Consider the following 25,684-nt stretch of genomic DNA (forward strand, 5'->3'; position numbering starts at 1 on the left):
GTCAATCAGTTGGCAGTCAGTCAGTCAGTCAGTCAGTCAGTCAATCAGTTTTATTTTACCTTTATTTAACCAGGCAAGTCAGTTAAGAACAAATTCTTATTTTCAATGATGGCCTAGGAACAGTGGGTTAACTGCCTGTTCAGGGGCAGAACGACAGATTTGTACCTTGTCAGCTCGGGGGTTTGACCTTGCAACCTTCCGGTTACTAGTCCAACGCGGTAACCACTAGGCTACCCTGCCGTTGGCAGTCAGTCAGTAGGCAGTCAGTCAGGCAATCAGTAGGCAGTCAGTCAATCAGTAAGCAGTCAGTCAGGCAGTCAATCAGTAGTCAGTCAGTCAATCAGTAGGCGGTCAGTCAATCAGTAGGCAGTTATTCATGTGATTCTAATAATCTGTCTCTGAACCCAAACTGTATGTAACCATCTTCCTCTCCTCGGCAGTGTGAGGTGTGCCATTGTCCTCTAGGAGACCTCCATGTAGGAGACAGTATGTGGCTCCACAGAGGGACAGTCCACTGTGAAGGCTGCTTCAGCACAGCCAGAGGTGTGTGTGTGTGTGTGTGTGTGTGTGTGTGTGTCCACAAATCCGTCATGCTATGCTGGCTTGGCTCTAATCCAGTCCTGTACGGGTTTCTTTACAGAGAAGTATCTCCTCTAGGGAAGGATGACAGAACGCTCACGTCTCCACGGTAACACAGACAGAACAAAGAGACACCGCTTTAGAAGTCAGAAAAGGACACATTGCTTTTCCATGGGTGGATCTGGCGGTTGACGCAACAGTAAATGACATTTTATAATGTCATCTGGATCTATAATCTTCACAACATCTCTTGCAAATGATTGTCACATATAGAATCAGATCCAATGACCTGGATGGATTCTTTATGTACTTCTCTATGTATCTATTGTCATGTAATATGACGATTTGTTCAATCACATTACAATATAACCACCAACTGATGTCAGCATGTCGTCATGTTTATTCAAATGGACATCTTCACGTGTTGTACATTCCACCTACATTGATTTACAAAGCAACAAACTACTATATATACAGTATATACACATACCAGTATCTATATATTTATAAAATACATCAGGAGAGAGACAGAGAGATAGAGCTAGAGAGGAAGAGAGCTAGAGGGAGAGAGAGAGAGCCAGAGAGGGAGAGAGAGAGAGCCAGAGAGGGAGAGAGAGAGAGCCAGAGAGGGAGAGAGAGAGAGAGAGAGAGCCAGAGAGCTAGAGGGAGAGAGCCAGAGAGGAGGTTTGTTTAAGGTCATGTTTAGACACATGATGTGTTATTGGTGCCAGGGGAGAAGGCAGAAGACAGTAAGTACTTGTTTGTGCAGAGTAAACCACTGCATCCCAAATGGCACCCTATTCCCTATATAGTGCACTACTTCAGACCAGGGCAAATGGCACCCCATTCCCTATATAGTGCACTACTTTAGACCAGGGCAAATGGCACCCCATTCCCTATATAGTGCACTACTTCAGACCAGGGCAAATGGCACCCTATTCCCTATATAGTGCACTACTTTAGACCTGAGCCCATGTGTATAGCGTCGACAGCCCAGGCACTAACAGAAGGAAGACTGGAACCAAAGTTAAAGATGTTATTCAACATGTAACAAATTTTTTAAATCTTGAAATCAGACGTCACTGAAATGATCTGAGAAGTGATGGGAAAGATGGGTCCATTTTGAACATCCATCCAGAGATGACCACACAAAAGGATGGGATGGTCCTGAAGCTGTGTGAAATGGAACCCTGTTCCAGAGATGACCACACAGAAGGATGGTCCTGAAGCTGTGTGAAATGGAACCCCGTTCCAGAGATGACCACACAGAAGGATGGTCCTGAAGCTGTGTGAAATGGAACCCCGTTCCAGAGATGACCACACAGAAGGATGGTCCTGAAGCTGTGTGAAATGGAACCCCGTTCCAGAGATGACCACACAGAAGGATGGTCCTGAAGCTGTCTGAAATGGAACCCCGTTCCCTATATAGTGCACTACTTTAGACCAGGGCAAATGGAACCCCGTTCCCTATATAGTGCACTACTTTAAACCAGACCCATTATGTGCTCTGGTCCAAAGTAGTGCACTACATACTAAATAGGGTGCCAGATAGTGTTAAAGGTGTCCACTGACATCATCTCCTCCAAAACGTGCCACTCTTGGGGGGGGGGGTGGAGTTATTGTAATTAATGTGTCCAATCGGTACATCTGACCTAGTTATCCTGGCCAATCACTGTGCATGGAACCAGCCACTGGAATAGTCAGCCCTGCCCACAAATATGCTCCTGGCTTTGTGTACACAGGAATTATCCTTTTTTATTTTTGTTTTCCCCAGATATCAGGGGAACAATACCTTTGGCGTTTTAACAAAACCTAGAAGACTGCTCAGTCCGGTATTCTACACTTCCCTCTTTCAACAATTAAAAAAATAATAATTTAGATCTTCAATCGTGTAACGGACAGTGATTCATTCCTTTATCAAGTAACAAGTGCATCATCGGTGCAGGTGCCAATAGGGAGTCAAACCAGTAGTGGAGTATGGAGGGAATAGAGAGCCAGACAACAACACCTTCATCTACAACATGTAGAGTCATATCTGGCTGTTTCCAGTCACATGGCAGCAGTTACGGTGTGATCAGGAACGCTGTGATCAGTTACGGTGTGATCAGGACAGGTGTGATCAGTTATGGTGTGATCAGTTACGGTGTGATCAGCGTCGGGTGTGATCAGTTACGGGTGTGATCAGGACGGGTGTGATCAGTTACGGTGTGATCAGCGCCGGGTGTGATCAGTTACGGTGTAATCAGCGTCGGGTGTGATCAGGACGGGTGTGATCAGTTATGCTGTGATCAGTTACGCTGTGATCAGTTACAGGTGTGATCAGTTACGGGTGTGATCAGTTACGGGTGTGATCAGTTACGCTGTGATCAGTTACAGGTGTGATCAGTTACAGGTGTGATCAGTTACGCTGTGATCAGTTATGGTGTGATCAGTTACGCTGTGATCAGTCACGCTGTGATCAGTTATGGGTGTGATCAGTTACGGGTGTGATCAGTTACAGGTGTGATCAGTTACGGGTGTGATCAGTTACGGGTGTGATCAGTTACGCTGCGATCAGTTACGGCTGTGATCAGTTACGGGTGTGATCAGTTACGGGTGTGATCAGTTACGGGTGTGATCAGTTACGGGTGTGATCAGTTACACTGTGATCAGTTACGGCTGTGATCAGTTACGGCTGTGATCAGTTATGCTGTGATCAGTTACAGGTGTGATCAGTTACAGGTGTGATCAGTTACAGCTGTGATCAGTTACAGCTGTGATCAGTTACGGGTGTGATCAGTTATGCTGTGATCAGTTACAGGTGTGATCAGTTATGGTGTGATCAGTTACGGGTGTGATCAGTTACGGGTGTGATCAGGACGGGAATAGAGTGCATCCCAAATGGCTAGAGGTCCTGGTCAAATGTAGTGTATTATATAGGGAATAGGGTGCATCCCAAACGGCCAGATGTCCTGGTCAAATGTAGTGTATTATATAGGGAATATAGGGTGCATCCCAAATGTAGTGTATTATATAGGGAATAGGGTGCATCCCAAACAGCCAGAGGTCCTGGTCAAATGTAGTGTATTATATAGGGAATAGGGTGCATCCCAAACAGCCAGAGGTCCTGGTCAAATGTAGTGTATTATATAGGGAATAGGGTGCCACCTGAGAAACAGACAGACACAACACCCTTCACCAACAGAGAAACAAACTGGATATCATAGAGAAGAAGAACAGAGAAGTGTGTGTGTGTGTGTGTGTGTAAAAGAGGAGTTTCACTTAGTCTGTGCTCATCAAATGGTCTATTGCAAAATCCATCAAAAAGTTTGACATTTCACACATTTTAAAAAGTCAAAATAGTTTTTTTGACCGATAAATCAGTTTGCTATAAACCTTGCAAGCAGGGTGAGAACAAAACAACTAAAGCCTTTAAACAAACAGACAGACTGCATTGCAATGCATTTTCCCTTTTACTGTTCACAAAACGCTCATCTGGTTTTAACGCCTCGACACAAAAAACTAATTCGATTTTACCGGCTAATTTGCATAATTGAAGGATTCCCTGTAAATCCATGTGTTAATACAAAGGCTAATTTCTTGCTTTGTTCGACCCACAATCATGTTGTTCACTGATCGACGTGAACTGGGACAGGACCATAGAGATGGAGAGAGATCAGTACTTGGAAATAACACTATTTGCATGGGCTTTGCCACGGAGCGCTTCCACCATTTTAAAGTAGTCAACTGGACAGCGATTCCTATGAGTTGGGAGCGATCGGTCAATGATCAGAGCATTGTCTTCTTCAAATTGGTTTGCTTAGTTTTGTAAATGGCTTTAAGCTATATCAAAGCCTTGTAGTGGCCACAACAAATGAATGACAAGATTTGGTTCAAGACCCCGGGCAATGCAGGTGGAGGTAAATCACTAATATTAACGATACACGATACACTCAAACATAAAAAAAAGAAGAAAATGTACTACTTTAAAATGGTGATAGCCTCAATGGTGCTGCTCATGCCGTCACTGATGTTATAATGGGACAGATACAAAGCTGAGAACTCTATAAATAGGACATAGCTTAGCCTGAGTGCCAGTCTGTTTGTGTCACCATGACAACTCCTTGTCACTCATAGTCATGCCAAAAATAATTGGCTTGACTAATAGCAATGAAGTTGGCATGAGCACGAACAGATCTGGGATCAGGTTAAACGTTTGCTTTGGTCAGTGAAACATTAGCCAATTCTTCTGTTCAGTGTTTTAGCATTTCACATCCCATTGAGCTGGGTCATGTTCATCAGGGAACACCGAAGCAAAATGTTTCGCAGTGGAAAAGGAAAACAAGTTTATTTTTCGAGATGGCTCAGCTAGTCCCCGTCATGTTTACTTCAGTTTGGTGCCTAATGAATACAGCCCTGGTCTGAGCTGAAACCAGCTAGCATCAGGTTAGCTGGATGTTTCAACCCCACCTGGTCTGAGCTGAAACCAGCTAGCATCAGGTTAGCTGGATGTTTCAACCCCACCTGGTCTGAGCTGAAACCAGCTAGCATCAGGTTAGCTGGATGTTTCAACCCCACCTGGTCTGAGCTGAAACCAGCTAGCATCAGGTTAGCTGGATGTTTCAACCCCACCTGGTCTGAGCTGAAACCAGCTAGCATCAGGTTAGCTGGATGTTTCAACCCCACCTGGTCTGAGCTGAAACCAGCTAGCATCAGGTTAGCTGGATGTTTCAACCCCACCTGGTCTGAGCTGAAACCAGCTAGCATCAGGTTAGCTGGATGTTTCAACCCCACCTGGTCTGAGCTGAAACCAGCTAGCATCAGGTTAGCTGGATGTTTCAACCCCACCTGGTCAGAGCTGAAACCAGCTAGCATCAGGTTAGCTGGATGTTTCAACCCCACCTGGTCTGAGCTGAAACAAGCTAGCATCAGGTTAGCTGGATGTTTCAACCCCACCTTGGTCAGAGCTGAAACCAGCTAGTATCAGGTTAGCTGGATGTTTCAACCCCACCTTGGTCTGAGCTGAAACCAGCTAGCATCAGGTTAGCTGGATGTTTCAACCCCACCTGGTCTGAGCTGAAACCAGCTAGCATCAGGTTAGCTGGATGTTTCAACCCCACCTGGTCTGAGCTGAAACCAGCTAGCATCAGGTTAGCTGGATGTTTCAACCCCACCTGGTCTGAGCTGAAACCAGCTAGCATCAGGTTAGCTGGATGTTTCAACCCCACCTGGTCTGAGCTGAAACCAGCTAGCATCAGGTTAGCTGGATGTTTCACCCCCACCTGGTCTGAGCTGAAACCAGCTAGCATCAGGTTAGCTGGATGTTTCACCCCCACCTGGTCAGAGCTGAAACCAGCTAGCATCAGGTTAGCTGGATGTTTCAACCCCACCTTGGTCAGAGCTGAAACCAGCTAGTATCAGGTTAGCTGGATGTTTCAACCCCACCTTGGTCAGAGCTGAAACCAGCTAGCATCAGGTTAGCTGGATGTTTCAACCCCACCTGGTCTGAGCTGAAACCAGCTAGCATCAGGTTAGCTGGATGTTTCACCCCCACCTGGTTAGCAAAGTGAAAACCAAACCATTGTGTTTTTTGCTTGAAGGCAGAGAGACAGTTCTTGAGTAGTGTGGACACAAGGTTCAGGAAGGGGAGCAGGTTGGAGGGGTGAGAGAGAGTGTGTGCAACACAGCAGAACATTTAGCAACAATTAGGAACGCTCCTGGCTGTGAACACAGCCTCACTGGGGAATCATCGTCTTCAAGTTCAGTCTCAGATACCAGCAGCAGAGAGGAGCCACTGTAGTGAAGGAGGAGATGTCTAACTGGTCTGCTTGCACTGTGTTCTGCAGTAAGACCCTCCCCAGGGATAGACTCAAGCTCATCTCAGGTTTGGGCCTGGACAGACATAGCAGAGGGTGGGGTTCAGCTCTAGACCAGGACAGAACAGAGGAGGGGTTCAGCACTAGACCAGGACAGACATAACAGAGGAGGGGTTCAGCACTAGACCAGGACATAACAGAGGGGTTCAGCACTAGACCAGGACAGACATAGCAGAGGAGGGGTTCAGCACTAGACCAGGACAGACATAGCAGAGGAGGGGTTCAGCACTAGACCAGGACAGACATAGCAGAGGAGGGGTTCAGCACTAGACCAGGACAGACATAGCAGAGGAGGGGTTCAGCTCTAGACCAGGACAGACATAGCAGAGGAGGGGTTCAGCTCTAGACCAGGACAGACATAGCAGAGGAGGGGTTCAGCACTAGACCAGGACAGACATAACAGAGGGGTTCAGCTCTAGACCAGGACATAACAGAGGAGGGGTTCAGCACTAGACCAGGACAGACATAGCAGAGGAGGGGTTCAGCTCTAGACCAGGACAGACATAGCAGAGGAGGGGTTCAGCTCTAGACCAGGACAGACATAGCAGAGGAGGGGTTCAGCTCTAGACCAGGACATAACAGAGGGGTTCAGCTCTAGACCAGGACATAACAGAGGGGTTCAGCACTAGACCAGGACATAACAGAGGAGGGGTTCAGCTCTAGACCAGGACAGACATAACAGAGGAGGGGTTCAGCTCTAGACCAGGACAGACATAACAGAGGAGGGGTTCAGCACTAGACCAGGACAGACATAACAGAGGAGGGGTTCAGCACTAGACCAGGACAGACATAACAGAGGAGGGGTTCAGCTCTAGACCAGGACAGACATAACAGAGGAGGGGTTCAGCACTAGACCAGGACAGACATAACAGAGGAGGGGTTCAGCACTAGACCAGGACAGACATAACAGAGGAGGGGTTCAGCTCTAGACCAGGACAGACATAACAGAGGAGGGGTTCAGCACTGGACCAGGACAGACATAACAGAGGAGGGGTTCAGCACTGGACCAGGACAGACATAACAGAGGAGGGGTTCAGCACTGGACCAGGACATAACAGAGGAGGGGTTCAGCTCTAGACCAGGACAGACATAACAGAGGAGGGGTTCAGCTCTAGACCAGGACATAACAGAGGGGTTCAGCACTAGACCAGGACAGACATAACAGAGGAGGGGTTCAGCTCTAGACCAGGACAGACTGTAGGTTTCACTTCAATGTTTAGAGTCATTATGGATGGATGTGGAGTTAAGTTCTTGTTGTAGAACTTCATTCACAACTCAGTCGGTCATCAGTCTCCCTGTTGTTTATGAATGGTGGCACTGGAATAAGTACCTTCCTTCCTTCACACACACACACACACACACACACACACAGTAGAGAGGTGTGGTCAGCTCTGTGTTTCTGAGTATGCTCCAGGGCTGCTCCCACTATGCTGGACCATGGTAGCCATGGTAACCGCTGTGCTTTTATCCCCCATAGTCATCATCTGATGTGACCCCCCCCCCCCCCCCCCCCCAGACGCAACCAATCACAGCCCAGGCTGCTGCTAGGCTCCTCCCATCACACTGGCTCTGGGCGAGGCTTGGGTGGTGATGGTGGTCAAGGGGCTTCATGTGTGATTGTTGCTATTGGCTAGTTGTCTCCTGGTGGGCGAGTCTCGTACCACCCTCTGGGCGGCACAGTGTGTGTGTACGGGCACACCTCCTGGAAGACACACACAGTCTGGCTCGCTGAAGGTGTTGTGGCACAGAACACACCCCTTCTTCTGTGATACCAGGACTGGGCTCCTCCTCTGCTCCAACTGATGACACGACAACATGGCCACAGTTACATCTCACCTTCATCACGACTCAGCAGAACGTAGAAGCAATTACAAAGACTTAAAATCAGAAGAGCTTTGTCGTAAACACATAATGCAGAGTTGTGTGTGTGTGTGTGTGTTGTTGTGAATGGGTAGATATTACTGCACTGTTGGAGCTAGAAACACAAGCATTTCACTACACCCGCAATAACATCTGCTGAACACGTGTATGTGACCCAAAAAAATGTGATTTGATTTTGTTTGTGTGTGTGTGTGTGCGCGCAGTATGTGTGTCGCGTCGTTCCAATCTCACCCTGTCGTGCTGCAGCTGTAGGTTCTCTGACCTCGCCAGCCCCAGTGCAACCTGGGAGGTGCGGCAGGCGTGCATACTCCCCCGCAGGGCACGTCCGAGGAACGGGCGAAGCAGCTGCAGGGACCAGCCTTCAGGAAGCAGGTCCAGCACGCGCACAGCGTCGAACACCTCCCCGTGCCGGTTTAACAGGTCCACCGCTGCCATCTCCAGCTCCCCGGTGACCGTACTACTGGGAAGGTCCCGGTCCAGATAGACCCCCAGGAGGAGGTGAAAGAGGCTCTGCTGGTAGGCCGGGTCCCGGGAGGCGGAACCCCACACGCAGTAGGCCTCAGCAGCGGGGAAGTCTTTTAGCTGGTGCACCAGGATGTGTAACGCCTTATCGTGCTCCTCTAGTTTCCCGTGGAGCGTGGCTCTCTCCAGTAACAACTGGTCACATTCCTGGATCTTACCTGAGGGAGGGAGGGGGAGACAGAGCCATAGGTTGTAGTAGGTTATAACCACGTCATCGTGGCTAAAACCAGGGTTATAACCACGTCATCGTGGCTAAAACCAGGGTTATAACCACGTCATCGTGGCTAAAACCAGGGTTATAACCACGTCATCGTGGCTAAAACCAGGGTTATAACCACGTCATCGTGGCTAAAACCAGGGTTATAACCACGTCATCGTGGCTAAAACCAGGGTTATAACCACGTCATCGTGGCTAAAACCAGGGTTATAACCACGTCATCGTGGCTAAAACCAGGGTTATAACCACGTCATCGTGGCTAAAACCAGGGTTATAACCACGTCATCGTGGCTAAAACCAGGGTTATAACCACGTCATCGTGGCTAAAACCAGGGTTATAACCACGTCATCGTGGCTAAAACCAGGGTTATAACCACGTCATCGTGGATAAAACCAGGGTTATAACCACGTCATCGTGGATAAAACCAGGGTTATAGCAGGTTATAGCCACGTCATCGTGGATAAAACCAGGGTTATAACCAGGGTTATAGCAGGTTATAACCAGGGTTATAGCAGGTTATAACCAGGGTTATAGCAGGTTATAACCAGGGTTATAGCAGGTTATAACCAGGGTTATAACCAGGGTTATAACCAGGGTTATAGCAGGTTAAAACCAGGGTTATAGCAGGTTAAAACCAGGGTTATAGCAGGTTATAGCCACGTCATCGTGGATAAAACCAGGGTTATAGCAGGTTATAACCACGTCATCGTGGATAAAACCAGGGTTATAGCAGGTTATAGCCATGTCATCATGGATAAAACCAGGGTTATAGCAGGTTATAACCAGGGTTATAGCAGGTTATAACCAGGGTTATAGCAGGTTATAGCCACATAATCGTGGATAAAACCAGGGTTATAGCAGGTTATAACCACGTCATCGTGGATAAAACCAGGGTTATAGTAGGTTATAACCAGGGTTATAGCAGGTTATAACCACGTCATCGTGGATAAAACCAGGGTTATAGTAGGTTATAACCAGGGTTATAGTAGGTTATAACCAGGGTTATAGTAGATAAAACCAGGGTTATAGCAGATAAAACCAGGGTTATAGCAGGTTATAACCAGGGTTATAGTAGGTTATAACCAGGGTTATAGTAGGTTATAACCATGTCATCGTGGATAAAACCAGGGTTATAGCAGGTTATAACCAGGGTTATAGCAGGTTATAACCAGGGTTATAGCAGGTTATAACCAGGGTTATAGTAGGTTATAACCATGTCATCGTGGATAAAACCAGGGTTATAGCAGGTTATAACCAGGGTTATAGCAGGTTATAGACATTGTCCTTTTGGGAGGACCCCATTATTCTGCCAGGAAACTAAATGTAGTGTATTGGCATTATCTCATGTTTAAACAGTAACAATACCTCACCTGGACGAGATCAAACTCAAATATCGTTTTAAAAAAGTGGAAATCAACAACATTGGCCACCTACAAAATTACACCCCATTCCTGATGTAGTGCACTACTTTTGACCTGAGCCCTGTGCACTGGATACGGAATAGGGTGTAATAGGGTGTAATTTGGGACACAATGACAATGGACAGCTCACCCAGTAGTAGTTGGACGCGGTACAGGCTGGACTCCCTGAGGAGGAGCTGGAGTTTGTCCCGGGCTACAGACACCTGTTGGTCCACTGGGGGGGACTGAGACAGGAGAAACAGGACTCTGTCTGTGTACTGCACTGCTAGGTGTGTGTGGAGCTTCTCTTTCTACAGAGAGACAGAGTTACATACAGTAGACAGAGAGAGAGACAGAGAGTTACATACAGTAGAGAGAGAGAGAGTTACATACAGTAGACAGAGAGAGAGTTACATACAGTAGACAGAGAGAGAGTTACATACAGTAGACAGAGAGAGAGTTACATACAGTAGACAGAGTTACATACAGTAGACAGAGGCAGAGAGAGAGACAGAGAGTTACATACAGTAGACAGAGACAGACAGCGAGAGAGAGACAGAGTTACATACAGTAGACAGAGACAGCGAGACAGAGAGAGACAGCGAGACAGAGAGAGACAGCGAGACAGAGAGAGAGCGAGAGACAGAGAAAGACAGAGAGAGACAGAGACAAACAGACAGAGACAAACAGACAGAGAGAGAGAGAGAGAGAGCAGTAAAGACCAAGCACCAGGGGAAGTTCAAGGAGGTAAATCGTGGAGTATGGAATATGTTCTGAAGTCCTGTCCTTCTGACCTGTATCCGTCGGCCCAGCACCAGGTGTTCCAGGTAGAGCAGCAGAGCCTGGCTGTGTTTCCCCAGGTACGTAATGACGTCGTCTGGGTTCACCTGGTCCTTCTGCTCCTTAACCTGGTCCTGACCCACCGGCCTTCTGGTGAAGATCTGCACCCCTATCTAGAGAGACCACAGATAAACACCCATAGAATTACAATGAGGAGAGTCTTCTTTACTCCTGCGGGTATATCCAAAATGGCCGGCAGTCGACATCATTACTTAGTTTCTGCTAGAACTTAGGGCCCTGGTCAAAAGTAGTACACAATATAGGGCCCTGGTCAAAAGTAGTATACAATACAGGGCCCTGGTCAAAAGTAGTATACAATACAGGGCCCTGGTCAAAAGTAGTATACAATACAGGGCCCTGGTCAAAAGTAGTATACAATATAGGGCCCTAGTCAAAAGTAGTATACAATATAGGGATTAAGGTGCCATTTGGAAACGCAGACAGAAACGTACCGTCTGGTCTCTCTGCAGGGCCCAGTCCGCATATTTCCACACCAGGTCCGGGTTGGAACAGAAACCCAGGAAGTCCACAATGTACTCATACAGGTCAGACCTGGTAGAGTCCTGAAGGTCCCCATTCACTACCTGCACCCACAACTACAGGAGGAGAGGAGAGAGGCATCTTACAAACCCCATAGTCATTTCATTACAATTCATATTCAATTAATAATCAAGATAATGGATTGGATTTAATAGGGCTTTTCAACCTAGGTGCTCAAAACGCAGTCGTTTAAGATGTGGCCATATCTGATTAAGATATATTTGATTTGCCATATAAAAAGAGCCATGGTGGTACGGTCACCGTGGTCATACTAAAGGTAGTGTACAGTAGTAGCATGTTTACCTGTAGAGCAGCTGAATCCTGTCCGTTATAATGGTAGAGGAGGCCTAGTGCAAAATACCTGATGTTCAGGAGAAAGGTAAACCAACATAAAAAAAACACACTCATTACACACTTTAAAGGCAATAGCATAGCAGGCTACTTTGAACGCAATATCTTAGTGCCCACTAGGCTAACTATAGTAGTGCCAACTAGACTAGGCTAGCTGTCGTACCGGCTGGGCTAGGCTAGGTACCGTACCCGCTAGGCTAACTATAGTAGTGCCAACTAGGACTAGGCTAGCTGTCGTACCGGCTGGGCTAGGCTAGCTATAGTAGTGCCCACTAGACTAGGCTAGCTGTCGTACCGGCTGGGCTAGGCTAGCTGCCGTGCCCGCTAGGCAAGGCTAGCTGCCGTACCCGCTAGGCAAGGCTAGCTGCCGTACCCGCTAGGCAAGGCTAGCTGCCGTACCCGCTAGGCAAGGCTAGCTGCCGTACCCGCTAGGCAAGGCTAGCTGCCGTACCCGCTAGGCAAGGCTAGCTGCCGTACCGGCTGGGCTAGGCTAGCTACCGTACCCGCTAGGCTAGCTGCCGTACCCACTAGGCTAGCTGCAGTACCCACTAGGCTAGCTGCAGTACCCACTTGTGGTGTTTCTCTAGCCAGGGGGCGCTGTCTGCCAGTAAACAGGCGTTGGGGGAGGCCAGCAGGTCCAGAAGACTCTCGTGGTCCTGCTCAGCGTACAGCTTCAACAGAGCCGTGTCCACGTCCTCCTGGCAACCGTTAGCCCCCTCCGTGCTTCGCACCTCACCCAGGTACGTGATGAGGAACCTAGAATAATAATAATAATAATAATAATAATAATAGCCATTTAGCAGCCACTTTATTCTGTATTTTACGTACAGATGGTCCTGGGAATCAAACCAACTATTATAGTGGTTGCAAACATCATACTCTGCCAACTGAGCTACAGAGGACCACGTCTCTTACCTCTTGCACCTCTGGACCTTGTCCTGGTCCCCCTGCGCCAGGTGGTTGAGGTCGGCGAACCCGTGGAGCGGCGGGTGGCAGCGGGCGAAGGAGGAGGAGGCCGGGAGGAGGAGAGGGTAGAGGGAGATCAACTCCCGGACGTCCAACTGACCTGTCCTGAAGTGTTCTTTCGCTTCGAGAAACTGAAGCTGTCCAAACTGTATGAATCCTGCTTGCTGGAGGATTCTTTTGTGCAATATCTGGGGAAGGGGGGGGGGGGATGATGCATCACTGTCACAATAACCCCCTGGGCTGTACTCACAAAAGACCGAAATAAACTATAGAAATCAACTTTTTTTGTTATTAAAAATGCCCCCCTTTTTTCCAATTTCGTGGTTTCCAATTGGTAGTTACAGTCTTGTCCCTATGAGAGTTGCAGCGATGGGACTCGGGAGAGGAGAAGGTCGGGAGCCGTGCGTCCTCCGAAACACAACCCAACCAAGCCGCACTGCTTCTTGGCACAATGCCCACTTAACCCGGAAGCCAGCCGCACCAATGTGTCGGAGGAAACGCTGTACACCTGTACACCTGCCCTACTAGTGGCACAGCTAGCGCTGCCTTAGACCCCTGCTCCACTAGTGGCACAGCTAGCGCTGCCTTAGACCACTGCTCCACTAGTGGCACAGCTAGCGCTGCCTTAGACCACTGCTCCACTAGTGGCACAGCTAGCGCTGCCTTAGACCACTGCTATACTAGTGGCACAGCTAGCGCTGCCTTAGACCACTGCTATACTAGTGGCACAGCTAGCGCTGCCTTAGACCACTGCTCTACTAGTGGCACAGCGCTGCCTTAGACCACTGCTCTACTTGTGGCACAGCGCTGCCTTAGACCCCTGCTCCACTAGTGGCACAGCTAGCGCTGCCTTAGACCACTGCTCTACTAGTGGCACAGCTAGCGCTGCCTTAGACCCCTGCTCCACTAGTGGCACAGCTAGCGCTGCCTTAGACCACTGCTCCACTAGTGGCACAGCTAGCGCTGCCTTAGACCCCTGCTCTACTAGTGGCACAGCTAGCGCTGCCTTAGACCACTGCTCCACTAGTGGCACAGCGATGCCTTAGACCACTGCTCCACAAGTGGCACAGCTAGCGCTGCCTTAGACCACTGCTATACTAGTGGCACAGCTAGCGCTGCCTTAGACCCCTGCTCCACTAGTGGCACAGCTAGCGCTGCCTTAGACCACTGCTCTACTAGTGGCACAGCGCTGCCTTAGACCCCTGCTCCACTAGTGGCACAGCTAGCGCTGCCTTAGACCACTGCTCCACTAGTGGCACAGCGCTGCCTTAGACCACTGCTCCACTAGTGGCACAGCGCTGCCTTAGACCACTGCTCTACTAGTGGCACAGCTAGCGCTGCCTTAGACCACTGCTCTACTAGTGGCACAGCTAGCGCTGCCTTAGACCACTGCTCCACTAGTGGCACAGCTAGCGCTGCCTTAGACCACTGCTCCACTAGTGGCACAGCTAGCGCTGCCTTAGACCACTGCTCCACTAGTGGCACAGCTAGCGCTGCCTTAGACCACTGCTCCACTAGTGGCACAGCTAGCGCTGCCTTAGACCCCTGCTCTACTAGTGGCACAGCGATGCCTTACACCCCTACTCCACTAGTGGCACAGCGATGCCTTAGACCCCTGCTCCACTAGTGGCACAGCGATGCCTTAGACCCCTGCTCCTCTAGTGGCACAGCGATGCCTTAGACCCCTGCTCTACTAGTGGCACAGCGCTGCCTTAGACCCCTGCTCCACTAGTGGCACAGCGATGCCTTAGACCCCTGCTCCACTAGTGGCACAGCGATGCCTTAGACCCCTGCTCCACTAGTGGCACAGCGATGCCTTAGACCCCTGCTCCACTAGTGGCACAGCGATGCCTTAGACCCCTGCTCCACTAGTGGCACAGCGATGCCTTAGACCCCTGCTCCACTAGTGGCACAGCGATGCCTTAGACCCCTGCTCCACTAGTGGCACAGCGATGCCTTAGACCCCTGCTCCACTAGTGGCACAGCGATGCCTTAGACCCCTGCTCCACTAGTGGCACAGCGCTGCCTTAGACCCCTGCTCCACTAGTGGCACAGCTAGCGCTGCCTTAGACCCCTGCTCCACTAGTGGCACAGCTAGCGCTGCCTTAGACCCCTGCTCCACTAGTGGCACAGCTAGCGCTGCCTTAGACCCCTGCTCCACTAGTGGCACAGCTAGCGCTGCCTTAGACCACTGCTCCACTAGTGGCACAGCTAGCGCTGCCTTAGACCACTGCTCCACTAGTGGCACAGCTAGCGCTGCCTTAGACCACTGCTCCACTAGTGGCACAGCTAGCGCTGCCTTAGACCACTGCTCCACTAGTGGCACAGCTAGCGCTGCCTTAGACCACTGCTCCACTAGTGGCACAGCTAGCGCTGCCTTAGACCACTGCTCCACTAGTGGCACAGCTAGCGCTGCCTTAGACCACTGCTCCACTAGTGGCACAGCTAGCGCTGCCTTAGACCACTGCTCTACTAGTGGCACAGCGCTGCCTTAGACCACTGCTCTACTTGTGGCACAGCGCTGCCTTAGACCCCTGCTCCACTAGTGGCACAGCTAGCGCTGCCTTAGACCACTGCTCTACTAGTGGCACAGCTAGCGCTGCCTTAGACCACTGCTCTACTAGTGGCACAGCGCTGCCTTAGACCACTGCTCTACTTGTGGCACAGCGCTGCCTTAGACCCCTGCTCCACTAGTGGCACAGCTAGCGCTGCCTTAGACCACTGCTCTACTAGTGGCACAGCTAGCGCTGCCTTAGACCCCTGCTCCACTAGTGGCACAGCTAGCGCTGCCTTAGACCACTGCTCCACTAGTGGCACAGCTAGCGCTGCCTTAGACCCCTGCTCTACTAGTGGCACAGCTAGCGCTGCCTTAGACCACTGCTCCACTAGTGGCACAGCGATGCCTTAGACCACTGCTCCATAAGTGGCACAGCTAGCGCTGCCTTAGACCACTGCTATACTAGTGGCACAGCTAGCGCTGCCTTAGACCCCTGCTCCACTAGTGGCACAGCTAGCGCTGCCTTAGACCACTGCTCTACTAGTGGCACAGCGCTGCCTTAGACCCCTGCTCCACTAGTGGCACAGCTAGCGCTGCCTTAGACCACTGCTCCACTAGTGGCACAGCGCTGCCTTAGACCACTGCTCCACTAGTGGCACAGCGCTGCCTTAGACCACTGCTCCACTAGTGGCACAGCGCTGCCTTAGACCCCTGCTCCACTAGTGGCACAGCTAGCGCTGCCTTAGACCACTGCTATACTAGTGGCACAGCTAGCGCTGCCTTAGACCACTGCTCTACTAGTGGCACAGCGCTGCCTTAGACCACTGCTCTACTTGTGGCACAGCGCTGCCTTAGACCCCTGCTCCACTAGTGGCACAGCTAGCGCTGCCTTAGACCACTGCTCTACTAGTGGCACAGCTAGCGCTGCCTTAGACCACTGCTCTACTAGTGGCACAGCTAGCGCTGCCTTAGACCACTGCTCTACTAGTGGCACAGCTAGCGCTGCCTTAGACCACTGCTCCACTAGTGGCACAGCTAGCGCTGCCTTAGACCACTGCTCCACTAGTGGCACAGCTAGCGCTGCCTTAGACCACTGCTCCACTAGTGGCACAGCTAGCGCTGCCTTAGACCACTGCTCCACTAGTGGCACAGCTAGCGCTGCCTTAGACCACTGCTCCACTAGTGGCACAGCTAGCGCTGCCTTAGACCCCTGCTCTACTAGTGGCACAGCAATGCCTTACACCCCTACTCCACTAGTGGCACAGCGATGCCTTAGACCCCTGCTCCACTAGTGGCACAGCGATGCCTTAGACCCCTGCTCCTCTAGTGGCACAGCGATGCCTTAGACCACTGCTCTACTAGTGGCACAGCGCTGCCTTAGACCCCTGCTCCACTAGTGGCACAGCGATGCCTTAGACCCCTGCTCCACTAGTGGCACAGCGATGCCTTAGACCCCTGCTCCACTAGTGGCACAGCGATGCCTTAGACCCCTGCTCTACTAGTGGCACAGCGCTGCCTTAGACCCCTGCTCCACTAGTGGCACAGCGATGCCTTAGACCCCTGCTCCACTAGTGGCACAGCGATGCCTTAGACCCCTGCTCCACTAGTGGCACAGCGATGCCTTAGACCCCTGCTCCACTAGTGGCACAGCGATGCCTTAGACCCCTGCTCCACTAGTGGCACAGCGATGCCTTAGACCCCTGCTCCACTAGTGGCACAGCGCTGCCTTAGACCCCTGCTCCACTAGTGGCACAGCTAGCGCTGCCTTAGACCCCTGCTCCACTAGTGGCACAGCTAGCGCTGCCTTAGACCACTGCTCCACTAGTGGCACAGCTAGCGCTGCCTTAGACCACTGCTCCACTAGTGGCACAGCTAGCGCTGCCTTAGACCACTGCTCCACTAGTGGCACAGCTAGCGCTGCCTTAGACCACTGCTCCACTAGTGGCACAGCTAGCGCTGCCTTAGACCACTGCTCCACTAGTGGCACAGCTAGCGCTGCCTTAGACCACTGCTCCACTAGTGGCACAGCTAGCGCTGCCTTAGACCACTGCTCCACTAGTGGCACAGCTAGCGCTGCCTTAGACCACTGCTCCACTAGTGGCACAGCTAGCGCTGCCTTAGACCACTGCTCCACTAGTGGCACAGCTAGCGCTGCCTTAGACCACTGCTCCACTAGTGGCACAGCTAGCGCTGCCTTAGACCACTGCTCCACTAGTGGCACAGCTAGCGCTGCCTTAGACCACTGCTCCACTAGTGGCACAGCTAGCGCTGCCTTAGACCCCTGCTCCACTAGTGGCACAGCGCTGCCTTAGACCACTGCTCCACTAGTGGCACAGCTAGCGCTGCCTTAGACCACTGCTCCACTAGTGGCACAGCTAGCGCTGCCTTAGACCACTGCTCTACTAGTGGCACAGCGCTGCCTTAGACCACTGCTCTACTAGTGGCACAGCGCTGCCTTAGACCCCTGCTCCACTAGTGGCACAGCTAGCGCTGCCTTAGACCACTGCTCTACTAGTGGCACAGCTAGCGCTGCCTTAGACCCCTGCTCCACTAGTGGCACAGCTAGCGCTGCCTTAGACCACTGCTCCACTAGTGGCACAGCTAGCGCTGCCTTAGACCCCTGCTCTACTAGTGGCACAGCTAGCGCTGCCTTAGACCACTGCTCCACTAGTGGCACAGCGATGCCTTAGACCACTGCTCCATAAGTGGCACAGCTAGCGCTGCCTTAGACCACTGCTATACTAGTGGCACAGCTAGCGCTGCCTTAGACCACTGCTCTACTAGTGGCACAGCGCTGCCTTAGACCACTGCTCTACTTGTGGCACAGCGCTGCCTTAGACCCCTGCTCCACTAGTGGCACAGCTAGCGCTGCCTTAGACCACTGCTCTACTAGTGGCACAGCTAGCGCTGCCTTAGACCACTGCTCTACTAGTGGCACAGCTAGCGCTGCCTTAGACCACTGCTCTACTAGTGGCACAGCTAGCGCTGCCTTAGACCACTGCTCCACTAGTGGCACAGCTAGCGCTGCCTTAGACCACTGCTCCACTAGTGGCACAGCTAGCGCTGCCTTAGACCACTGCTCCACTAGTGGCACAGCTAGCGCTGCCTTAGACCACTGCTCCACTAGTGGCACAGCTAGCGCTGCCTTAGACCACTGCTCCACTAGTGGCACAGCGATGCCTTAGACCCCTACTCCACTAGTGGCACAGCGATGCCTTAGACCCCTGCTCCACTAGTGGCACAGCGATGCCTTAGACCCCTGCTCCTCTAGTGGCACAGCGATGCCTTAGACCCCTGCTCCACTAGTGGCACAGCGATGCCTTAGACCCCTGCTCCACTAGTGGCACAGCGATGCCTTAGACCCCTGCTCCACTAGTGGCACAGCGATGCCTTAGACCCCTGCTCCACTAGTGGCACAGCGATGCCTTAGACCCCTGCTCCACTAGTGGCACAGCGATGCCTTAGACCCCTGCTCCACTAGTGGCACAGCGATGCCTTAGACCCCTGCTCCACTAGTGGCACAGCGATGCCTTAGACCCCTGCTCCACTAGTGGCACAGCGATGCCTTAGACCCCTGCTCCACTAGTGGCACAGCGATGCCTTAGACCCCTGCTCCACTAGTGGCACAGCGATGCCTTAGACCCCTGCTCCACTAGTGGCACAGCGCTGCCTTAGACCCCTGCTCCACTAGTGGCACAGCTAGCGCTGCCTTAGACCACTGCTCCACTAGTGGCACAGCTAGCGCTGCCTTAGACCACTGCTCCACTAGTGGCACAGCTAGCGCTGCCTTAGACCACTGCTCCACTAGTGGCACAGCTAGCACTGCCTTAGACCACTGCTCCACTAGTGGCACAGCTAGCGCTGCCTTAGACCACTGCTCCACTAGTGGCACAGCTAGCGCTGCCTTAGACCACTGCTCCACTAGTGGCACAGCTAGCGCTGCCTTAGACCACTGCTCCACTAGTGGCACAGCTAGCGCTGCCTTAGACCACTGCTCCACTAGTGGCACAGCTAGCGCTGCCTTAGACCACTGCTCTACTAGTGGCACAGCTAGCGCTGCCTTAGACCCCTGCTCCACTAGTGGCACAGCGATGCCTTAGACCCCTGCTCCTCTAGTGGCACAGCGATGCCTTAGACCCCTGCTCCACAGCGATGCCTTAGACCCCTGCTCCACTAGGGAGGCCTAGAAATCAGCCTTTTGATCATCTGTTCTCAGCTAGTGGAGAGTATTGAAAAGCTCTCTAGCAGAAACACTATTTGTGGCAGACCGTCTGTACCTGGAACTTGTCTTTGGGAATGTTCCTCCTGACTCCCTCAGTCAGAGCCAGGGCCTCCTCCACTCTGTGTCCAGCTAGCAGCTCCTGAATCTGTCTCTCCAGGGGTAGGGGCACCAGCACGTACACAGCCTTAGTGGAGGCCAGAACCACCTTACCTATAAGGGACAGAGACAGTTAGGAACAGAGACAGGGGACAGGGACATAGTTAGGGACAGAGACAGTTAGGAACAGAGACAGGGACACAGTTAGGGACAGAGACAGTTAGGAACAGAGACAGGGGACAGGGACACAGTTAGGGACAGAGACAGTTAGGAACAGAGACAGGGGACAGGGACACAGTTAGGGACAGAGACAGTTAGGAACAGAGACAGGGACAGTTAGGAACAGAGACAGGGGACAGGGACAATTAGGAACAGAGACAGGGGACAGGGACAATTAGGAACAGGGGTAGGGGCACCAGAACATACATACAACTTTAGAGGAGGCCAGAACCAGCTTACCTACAAAACCACTGACAGGGACTGGTTACAGTTAGGTTTAGGGACAGTTTCAGGGACACAGACAGGTCAGGGACACAGACACGTCAGGGACACAGACGGGTCAGGGTTAGGGACACAGACAGGTCAGGGTCAGGGACACAGACAGGTCAGGGTCAGGGACACAGACAGGTCAGGGTCACAGACAGGTCAGGGTCAGGGACACAGACAGGTCAGGGTCAGGGACACAGACAGGTCAGGGTTAGGGACACAGACAGGTCAGGGACACAGACAGGTCAGGGACACAGACAGGTCAGGGACACAGACAGGTCAGGGTCAGGGACACAGACAGGTCAGGGTCAGGGACACAGACAGGTCAGGGTCAGGGACACAGACAGGTCAGGGTCAGGGACACAGACAGGTCAGGGTCAGGGACACAGACAGGTCAGGGTCAGGGTCAGGGACACAGACAGGTCAGGGTTAGGGACACAGACAGGTCAGGGACACAGACAGGTCAGGGACACAGACAGGTCAGGGTTAGGGACACAGACAGGTCAGGGTTAGGGACACAGACAGGTCAGGGTTAGGGACACAGACAGGTCAGGGTTAGGGACACAGACAGGTCAGGGTTAGGGACACAGACAGGTTAGGGACACAGACAGGTCAGGGACACAGACAGGTCAGGGACACAGACAGGAACGGGTCACCATCTCTTCAGCCATAGATACTGTAGACATAGGTCTACTGAGGTAAGCCAACAAGGCTAGACATTTAGACTAGTGTAGGGGAGCCATGTTGGCACCTTCAAAGTCCTGTAGGATGTGTCCGTCTCTGAAGGAGAGGGTCTGTTTGAGCTGCTGGTCCAGCATACTGTGGATGGTGACGAAGCCCTCGTCTAGCGCCACCACATAGGGAAAACACACAGCGGCTCCCATCACACTCTCTGACCAGTTCACTGGGGCACGCTGGGATATACCCTCTGCATTGGCAAACATACCTGAGAGAGAGAGAGAAAAAGAGAGAACGAGAGACACACAGAGAGAGAGACACACAGAGAGAGAGAGACACAGAGAGAGAGAGACACACAGAGACACACAGAGAGAGAGAGACACAGAGAGAGAGAGACACACAGAGAGAGAGAGACACACAAAGAGAGAGACACACAAAGAGAGAGACACACAAAGAGAGAGACACACAAAGAGGGAGAGACACACAGAGAGAGAGACACACAAAGAGAGAGACACACAAAGAGAGAGACACACAAAGAGAGAGACACACAAAGAGAGACACACAAAGAGAGAGACACACACAGACACACACACACAGAGAGAGACACACAGAGAGAGACACACAGAGAGAGACACACAGAGAGAGACACACAGAGAGAGACACACAGAGAGAGACACACAGAGAGACAGAGAGACAGAGACAAGAGAGAATACGTCACTAGTGATATGTTAGTAATAAGATCTACTGATAAACAATACAGCTGCTGTTGTAATGACTCACCCAGGCCACCAGGGGCAGCCAAGAGGAACTCCTCCCTGCCGATCCTCTTGACTATGGGCTTCCTCTCCTCGCTGTCATAGGGGAACAGGTCCTGCGCGGCCCCTGTGCTGTAGTTAAGGATCATGTACTGCGTGGAAAGGGCCAGGCACAGGAAGTAACCGTCCAGACTGACCGCACACGGCTGCCCCGGCGTGTTGACCTCTTTCACCAGCTGCACCCTGTCCTCGTAAACCATGTATATCTGTACGGTGCGCCGCCGGGCCGAGAGCACCCCGATCTCCACGCAGAACGGGTCCCCGTTCACCGGGTTCTCGTTGACGCAGAACGCGGCCACGCCCTTGATCTTGGCCCCGCCCGAAGGCACGGGTTCTAAGGTGATCATGTCAATAACACTAACTGTAGCATCACAGAGGACAATGATGCGTTCTAACGCTGACGCGGCCTTTAGGGCCTCCACAGGCTTTTTCAGACCCAGGTACTTGAACAGCAGCTTCTGGACGGTGTAGGATAGCATCCCCTTGGTCGTGGCATGCTCCTCTAGCAGGAAGTGATGTATGAAGCAGTCGTTGGTGCCCACGTACAGGTGCTTGCCGCAGCACTCGATGCACTCAATGTTGATGCGGGCCTTGTCTCCCATTAGGAGCTCCCGCTCCACAGCAGGGACCAGCTCAAATGCCTTCACACTCATCTCGAAGGCACAGCACACATCTACTGCAAGAGAAGAGGAGATCAGGTCAACACAGACATCTCCTGCAAGAGAGGAGGAGATCAGGTCAACACAGACATCTCCTGCAAGAGAGGAGGAGATCAGGTCAACACAGACATCTCATGCAAGAGAGGAGGAGATCAGGTCAACACAGACATCTCCTGCAAGAGAGGAGGAGATCAGGTCAACACAGACATCTCCTGCAAGAGAGGAGGAGATCAGGTCAACACAGACATCTCATGCAAGAGAGGAGGAGATCAGGTCAACACAGACATCTCCTGCAAGAGAGGAGGAGATCAGGTCAACACAGACATCTCCTGCAAGAGAGGAGGAGATCAGGTCAACACTGACATCTCCTCCAAGAGAGGAGGAGATCAGGTCAACACAGACATCTCCTGCAAGAGAGGAGATCAGGTCAACACAGACATCTCCTGCAAGAGAGGAGATCAGGTCAACACGGACATCTCCTGCAAGAGAGGAGGAGATCAGGTCAACACAGACATCTCCTGCAAGAGAGGAGGAGATCAGGTCAACACAGACATCTACTGCAAGAGAAGAGGGGATCAGGTCAACACAGACATCTCCTGCAAGAGAGGAGGAGATCAGGTCAACACAGACATCTCCTGCAAGAGAAGAGGGGATCAGGTCAACACAGACATCTCCTGCAAGAGAAGAGGAGATCAGGTCAACACAGACATCTCCTGCAAGAGAAGAGGGGATCAGGTCAACACAGACATCTCCTGCAAGAGAAGAGGGGATCAGGTCAACACAGACATCCTGCAAGAGAGGAGGGGATCAGGTCAACACAGACATCTCCTGCAAGAGAAGAGGGGATCAGGTCAACACACTGTGGATGGGTCCCAATTCTCCACCCTTTTCCCAAAGTGTGCACTTGCACACTTACAGGTTATTTCTGTAACAATGGTGGACATTTCCTTCAGCCAATGCTTTTAAATCCATGCACACTTTGGGAGAAGGGTGGATAATTGGGATCCTGTAAGTGCAAAGAAACAGCCTTTCCAATAATATTTGACAAACTCTCACTGAGAGTCCCAACTCCAAGGCTAGTGTGGAATCAGTAGGACCAGAAACTTTTCCTGATCACGTGAACGGACGTGGAAAAACTCTAGGGCCTAACTAGTTAGCTAGGAGGATACCGCAATAATGGTACAACTAGTGACTTCTAGCAATTATCACTTGACAGTTAGCCATCATGCTAGCTAGCCTAGCTGGCAACAAACCTTCTCTATACCATCATTTCTAGAGAAATTGTGGGGCACTTTGATTAGCAAACCCAGAGCCAAAAATGGGACAGTTAATTACCTAGAAACATCATGCAAATATTGACTATCAGTTGTGGAAGTAGAGCAAATGACTGAAGTAAAGTAAGCTCTCCAGCTAATGTTAACCAGTTTTAGCAGCTTGCTAGGTAGCTGACTGGCTGTATGTAACAAGCTACTAAGCAATGACTCAGGCTGTCATTATTGGTAAATCGGTGCTGCTGTTTACTGTACAAACCTTTCAAAAACAGCTATTTACATGTCCATACAAAGACGATAGCTAGAAGCTGTCATACCCCCAGCCGTAGCCACTGCAGGTCTAGTATAGGAGACGCCGATGTACCACGGCCTTCCTGTCTTTTCACTTCTCAATCTCTCCACTCCCTTCGCTGCTAACTGCTTGCTAACCGCTAGGGAGAGCTGCCGCTACGTTTTCAGGTAGAAGAAGGTCATGAGGAGGTTGTGCTTCCTGTTTACAATGCATTGGGGCAATATATGCATATATTGACAAAATACATGTCTTTCCGCCCTAAAATGGGAGTTGTTGTCCACAAAGCGGCAGTGCGGGCTGTTTAGCTTCCAACTATCCTTTCTTTGGATTAGTGGAACTTATATTCAATCAAATAAACCTCACGTTGCAAATAAGACATTCATTTTTGTGTTGACCAATTTGTTGACTAACACTCCTTGACCTCCATACAAAAACTCCTTGCTTGGTGGGCGAAAAAACGGCACCTGCTGGAGGGAGACAGATTTTCCACCGAGTTGGGCCTCTTTTCCTGGTTGGTGGGAGGAGCAATAGAAGGATGGGCTCATTGTAATGGCTGGAATGTAGTAAATGGAACGGAGTCAAACATGGAGTTTCCATGTGTTTTATCCCGTTCTATTACTCCATTCCAGACATTACAATGAGCCCCTCCTCCTATAGCTCCTCCCACCATCCTCCTCGTGAGTATGCAATTGAGATTCTCCCAGACATTAAAACCAGATTGGGGGCTAAAGAGCCTGCCAGCTTGTTGTCCTAACAAACGGAAATGAGTTACCTGTGGTTCCTTCAGCCATTCCTTATCCTATATAAGGTCTGAGGTTAACACAGGTTTAGGAGATCTTTTTCGTTTTGTGAGATAATATCAGTCAGTTAACATGACCTTTATGAATTATGAAGCCATGATGTGCTTTTGATTATACAAATGCTTCAAAATTCACAAAAAGTGACATTAGCTGATAAAAAATATCAAATTGAACAAAATGTACAAGATCTCATAAGCCTGTGTTTTACCACAGACCTCATTTTCACAGTTTATCCAAACACCCTACAAAAACTCCATTCATTTCCACATAGGCTTTGTCCTTCGAACCTTGGTGGAGTACCAGGGCCTACAAAAATATGCTTGGTCTGTTTCAATAGTGTGTGATTGCGGCCTACAATTCAGGGCATTCCTTCATGTGGGCACGCCCGCCTCAAGCATTTCATTGGTTACTGCATGAACTTGCCCCGTCGAGCATCCCATTAATACCTGCATGAACACCCCACCACCCTTCGAGCATCCCATTGGTTACTGCATGAACTACCCCCGTCGAGCATCCCATTAATACCTGCATGAACACCCCCCCACCCTTCGAGCATCCCATTGGTTACTGCATGAAGGTCTCCTTTGAGCATCCCATTAATAGCTGCATGAACGCCCCCCCCCCCCCACACACACACAAGCATCCCATTGTTTCATGCATGAACACCCCCCCCCCCCCTCGAGCATCCCATTGGTTACTGCATGAAGGTCTCCGTT

The 25,684-nt window shown here is 51.0% G+C and overlaps 1 protein-coding gene across 7 annotated transcripts; it reads right to left on the bottom strand.

Moving 5' to 3' along the window:
- Positions 1–961: 961 nt before the first annotated feature.
- On the bottom strand, positions 962–24,400 carry LOC109881802 (transforming growth factor-beta receptor-associated protein 1 homolog). Of its 7 annotated transcripts, none has more exons than XR_004209561.1 (13): positions 24,136–24,385; positions 21,912–22,622; positions 21,205–21,399; positions 19,927–20,081; positions 13,102–13,340; positions 12,757–12,942; positions 12,139–12,196; positions 11,748–11,891; positions 11,250–11,408; positions 10,607–10,766; positions 8,547–8,995; positions 6,113–8,233; positions 3,845–5,840 (listed from the first exon to the last, which is right to left on the bottom strand). XR_004209561.1 is itself a non-coding variant. In XM_031821965.1 (12 exons), exons 2-12 carry the CDS (start codon positions 22,597–22,599, stop codon positions 8,042–8,044), a joined length of 2,625 nt encoding a protein of 874 aa, XP_031677825.1. In that variant the 5' UTR covers positions 22,600–22,619; positions 24,194–24,400; the 3' UTR covers positions 962–8,041. The 7 variants fall into 7 exon arrangements, 4 of the variants coding, with proteins under 4 accessions (XP_031677825.1, XP_031677824.1, XP_031677823.1 ...); XR_004209562.1 differs by having other exon boundaries at positions 3,845–4,974; positions 5,029–8,233; XR_004209560.1 differs by having other exon boundaries at positions 3,845–4,007; positions 4,043–8,233.
- Between the last annotated feature and the right edge of the window lie 1,284 nt (positions 24,401–25,684).

Source organism: Oncorhynchus kisutch, unplaced genomic scaffold (assembly GCF_002021735.2).
Source record: "Oncorhynchus kisutch isolate 150728-3 unplaced genomic scaffold, Okis_V2 scaffold4040, whole genome shotgun sequence".
NCBI lineage: Eukaryota > Metazoa > Chordata > Actinopteri > Salmoniformes > Salmonidae > Oncorhynchus > Oncorhynchus kisutch.

Excerpts from the sequence above, each read along its gene's own strand:
- LOC109881802 (XM_031821965.1), bottom strand. The coding sequence starts at position 22,599 with ATGAGTGTGAAGGCATTTGAGCTGGTCCCTGCTGTGGAGCGGGAGCTC. Across the intron at positions 11,892-12,138 it reads AGGATTCAGCTGCTCTACAG|TTGTGGGTGCAGGTAGTGAA; the intron begins GTAAACATGCTA and ends CTCCTCCTGTAG. Across the intron at positions 10,767-11,249 it reads TGCTGGGCCGACGGATACAG|AAAGAGAAGCTCCACACACA; the intron begins GTCAGAAGGACA and ends GTCTCTCTGTAG.